Genomic DNA, 4,623 nt, shown 5'->3' with positions numbered 1-4,623 from the left:
CTTTAAACAAGCCCAAGTGTTTGATAACAATTCAGGAAACTGCGCAATTGTGAAGATTTCCTGGAGGCGTACCACAAAATTATACTAAAGGCAAAGATAATCTAATACTAGCTTTAGTATTATTAGGAATATCTTACCAGGACTCCACTCCACTGTCTACTAATTGGCCGACTAATCTAGACCCTGCGTCCCTACTCCCTATGCGCTCCACGGCGCCTGAACTCGTTCCGAACGCGTAATAAACTCGACTCATATTCTTACGGTCCCCATAAGTGCCATCGAAGCCTTAGTTAAGACTTAAGAGTAACATTTTTGACTCAATACTCAGCCATGCATGCATCGACAGGTTTGCGGTGTTTGCCGGACCACTAATTAACTGTCATGTCAGTTAGTCAGATAAATTTTGCTAAATCTGAAATTAACTCAATTTAACTGGTAACTGTCTATGGCCCTATTTGCAATAAAGGGCTAACTTGTCATTCTTCGACCCATATTTACGAAATGATTCGTATCTTAATCGAAAAACTTGTTTTGTCTTAAATAATTAAGACAAATTTCGTCTTGTCTCGTTTCAAATCTGTCGGTCTCGTCTCGGTTCATAATTTACCGGGACACAAGTTTTAAAGTCCGGGACAGAAGTCTTGTCTCAGTTCATACGTTTATTCCGGGACAAATTTTACCCCCTGTCCCGTTATTTTTTTCCCGGAATTTTCTCGTCTCGTTTCGTCTGTCCCGGTTCATTTCGAGAAAATTATTTCGAGACGCAGGAGTCTAAACTGTCTGAGCCAAAGCTCCAAAGTTAAAGTGGCCTAGCCACAGCATAGTGCATAGGGCGATGCCCAAGATTTGATCTGTAGTCGGCCCTCTTCTAATTAAGGAATAGTGAACATGCACTTAAGAAAATAAATAAAACGAAAATCAAAGAGCGATCATCGAAAATAATAAATAGCAATTAGGAAAGGATGGCTTTGCACTCTCCTTCCAGAGCACCATTGATTAGACGTTCCCACCTCTAAGTCTTACTGCCAACTCTTCTTATTTACAAATCCATATCCAACAATAGGTATGGACAAAAATAAATTTAGAACCAAAGGAATGTGGAAATTTCTTACATATTTCGAATATCACTTTTAAAGCAATAAATTGTTAACCATGCCCATTTAAATGCTCTTAGACCAACAAAATTGATGCAATAGTTGTGATACAATTCCATATTTGCAGGTTTTTTACGCTGGCAAGATAGATTAAATGGTAAATTTGGATTCTTATTTTTTGGACCCTTCATCTATGTCAAGTCGGCGTTAGGTGGATAGAATTGCAGGACGGAAGATAAATTCCCTCCTAGCTTGAATTATTCAGCGACAATTAGATTCTAATTTTTCGAATAGGCAACAGCAACCGTGAGGACAGTGAGCTTCGCAATTCCATAAAATGCCAAAATGTTTGTTTGACTGACAATCAAGAATTTCAATTCATCAGATTCAAGGCACTAAAATAAATACAAACAAACATAATGACGACTTTTAGTTTTTTATATAAATTCAAAAATGAGTCAGAAACTTCATTTCAAAAATATCACAGCCCCCGGTTTCTGTCCAACTCCAGTATAACAGAGCATCTTAGTGATAAGCCTCGGAACCTCAGAGATTACAAATTCTAAGTAAAGACTTCGATCTGGCATGTAACTAAAGGCCCTACTAAAATGGCAAGAGTCGTTGGAATTTAAAACGCCATCACTCATTGTTCGATTTTTCAGGGATACTCTAATGAAAAGGTGAGTCTATGAACCAACTACTACGCTTCTATTCAATTTTAATATGAAATTAGGTCGCCATTAGTAGAAATTAACAATTACATTAGAAAAATTTCGTTCATCGACAAATTGATGTTTGCGAGCCAATTCGATGATGATGATATTCTAAACTAAATAAAACGAATTAATTAATTTTCAAATAGTCAGTGCTAGTCAAATCAGAGATAAGATGAATTTGCATCTCTCAAAAATTCACCAACTTAGCACGCTTCAATATTCATTTGTGTTTCGGCTCTTCAACGACCTTCCTCAATATTTCAAATACTGAATCGACAACTCTTACAGCAAGTCCTTCGTCCATGAGTTGAGTGTTATACTGCATGGTGTGCATGAGTTGTCCGTTGTAAGTGTGAATAGAGCTCAGCCAATCGATCCCCAACTCCTGGGTCGCCGACATCCAGTCGTAGTAAAGGAGATCGACGTTATCCCCACAGTTACTCAAAGTCTCGGTGACGTCTCTCATGTTCGTGGTTAGGTATGGGGCAGTCTTCTCTGGGAGGGAGTCGATACCCTGAGCATCAATGACTATAAGCTGGTCGTGACCCGTCATTCTTTCAATCACTTCAATTTCTATGCTGTTTTTACAGACCTGTAGGTCCTTAAATTTGGCGTGATACTGCTTAGCGTGGCTCCAAAAGTTGTCTAGAATATCCTTCGGTACTTCTGAGGCTACTTCCATTACACCGTGGCCATCACCATACGCATTGTCAACGTCGTTGAAGTAGCATCGCTGGTCGATACAGTGAAGTCCTCCAATGGTGTACGTATCCTGGATAAAGTTGGCGTCCAGTAAAACTTTGACGATGCTAGCTTCAATCACTGAGCTGAAGCCAGTGTGAACTGTAATACCTTCTTCCTTGCAACGGCTGACAAAAACCGCCGTAGTTTTGCTGTCAAGGATGCGGGGAATGCATTTCATTTTTGGCGGTCTTTTAGACGGGTGTGGATACACTTTTCTAAGCAGCGCATCAGGCGTTGACTGCAGTAATGACTCAGCTCGGTCTTGCAATAGCTTTGGGTCAGCCTCGAATGCGCGCTCAAATTCTTCTAAAACCGATTGTTGCTTCTTAATGTCCATCATGCGAGCATACTGCTCGGAATCATCTATGGGGTTTCCTGCTATGACATCATTCAAAAGCATCAAGATGTGTCGGATGAGGCGCACGCAAGTAAAGCCGTCGGTTATGCAGTGATGGAAGCTAATTACAATGTGGCAAACGTGAGGCAGTTTTTCGAGTTTCTTCTCCGTATTTTCCATGGTCGTCCGCTTGATATATTCATCGTGTTTTGGGGATAGTGGAAGAAAACGCACGGCCCACGCTGGCCCAACGCTCATGTTGTACCTGTAGCTCGCCATGTCGTGGTATACAGCGTTGACTTCTGCATCGTTGAGGGTCTGGAAAATGGAGTCCAAACAAATATCATACAATGACACCTGAGTAGATTACAACGCCCAATCCCCGTGAAAATAACCTAATTCTTACATTCCGTTCGAAGAAAGTATAGCACTCTCTCAAAATTCAAATTTCAAAAATTTCGAATAAATTATGGTCTAGTGTATCTACCTGGAAATCGAGGTCCTCATGTTTCAACTCTCGCATCCAGAGCTGGCCGTCTCTCATTTCAGGCAACATCCTTAAATTGATGGTCTTCCTGCGCATAGGGAAAAGAATGAGGGTGAATAAATTTTTTTTCTTTCCCAGAGGACAGAAAATTTAAACTTTTTTTCTGAAATATTATTAACTTGCATGTTTTTCCGCTGAATAATTTCAAAAATGGATGCGGTCTTCTACATACATATGGATGGTATTCCTGCCCGGATGCGGTTTAACCTTGTTTCCTTTGACATCCGATCGCGCGATTCAAATCTAATAGAATCTTTTACCCGACATAACGTGCTTGCATATCAAGTTCTTGACTGCAAGCTCACTCTTACCTGCCTTCTTCACATGGACAATCTTCTCAAAATGAACTTAAAACTTCCAAGTTTAGAAAAATCAGGTGAGCTAAATAATTCTTTTTGGATATAGTTTGTTCACACAGCCTGAACAATCAGATTTGCTAGGAGAAAGAGAAGAATGAAAGGAACATTTATATTCGTGTGTGTGCAGTATAAAGTCGCCGGATGAAATAAAAAAGTTATTCAAAGAGTACCCTTCTCTGTATGTCTGATATTTCATTTCAACGAAGAGAAGTGAACTTGTTGATAAATTGATTAACCGTGATGAACGTGGGTATTATAATTATATTAATCAATATATGTGCGCAAACTGAAAAAAAAAATAAATTGATAAATCGGACTAACATCTAACCCACCCGCGAACGCGATACCAAGCGTTCGATGACAGTGCCCAGTTGAAGGCATCAAATACCTCAGTCCACAGCTTTATCTCTCACATCATCATGAGGACTTTATCTATCATTAAATTGACAAATAAAATTAAATTGGGATAATTTATGGACATCTCACTTGTTCCATTATCATCACACACCTGAGCAGATGCGTGAAGACTTGCTTCACATCGCATTCGTGGACCTCTCGAGACGTGGCTAGGCGAAGAACGTAGCTGATGAGGGTGCGCAGCCGTAGACCAGCAAATTAACGCTCAAATCAGCCCTGGAGCCAACATCAACCATCTAAATGCTATAGATATTGTCATCCAGGCACCTAAGCAGCCGTAGTCAATTGACCTATCTCACCACACGAACTTTAAACCAACACTGCTTCAGCACACAAGCTGCTACTCCACATAGTTAACGGTCAATACGTTGTTCTCCAATGCTTTATAACCCATACCATCACTTCTTAC

At 40.1% G+C, this 4,623-nt stretch overlaps 1 protein-coding gene across 1 annotated transcript; it reads right to left on the bottom strand.

The window, feature by feature from the left end:
• Positions 1–739: 739 nt before the first annotated feature.
• Positions 740–4,423, bottom strand: LOC108680295. Its single transcript, XM_018169094.2, has 3 exons — positions 4,306–4,423; positions 3,379–3,466; positions 740–3,209 (listed from the first exon to the last, which is right to left on the bottom strand). The coding sequence occupies exons 2-3, from the start codon at positions 3,445–3,447 to the stop codon at positions 2,031–2,033; spliced, it is 1,248 nt and encodes a 415-aa protein (XP_018024583.1). The 5' UTR covers positions 3,448–3,466; positions 4,306–4,423; the 3' UTR covers positions 740–2,030.
• Between the last annotated feature and the right edge of the window lie 200 nt (positions 4,424–4,623).

Source organism: Hyalella azteca, unplaced genomic scaffold (genome assembly GCF_000764305.2).
Source record: "Hyalella azteca isolate HAZT.00-mixed unplaced genomic scaffold, Hazt_2.0.2 contig5828, whole genome shotgun sequence".
Taxonomy (NCBI): Eukaryota; Metazoa; Arthropoda; class Malacostraca; order Amphipoda; family Hyalellidae; genus Hyalella; species Hyalella azteca.
The sequence above is the reverse complement of the archived record's forward strand: the minus strand, read 5'-3'. Positions and strand labels throughout refer to the sequence as shown.

Coding starts and splice junctions, on each gene's coding strand:
- LOC108680295 (XM_018169094.2), bottom strand. CDS start 3,447: ATGTTGCCTGAAATGAGAGACGGCCAGCTCTGGATGCGAGAGTTGAAA. Junction 3,210..3,378: donor ATGAGGACCTCGATTTCCAG/GTAGATACACTA, acceptor TCCATTTTCCAG/ACCCTCAACGATGCAGAAGT.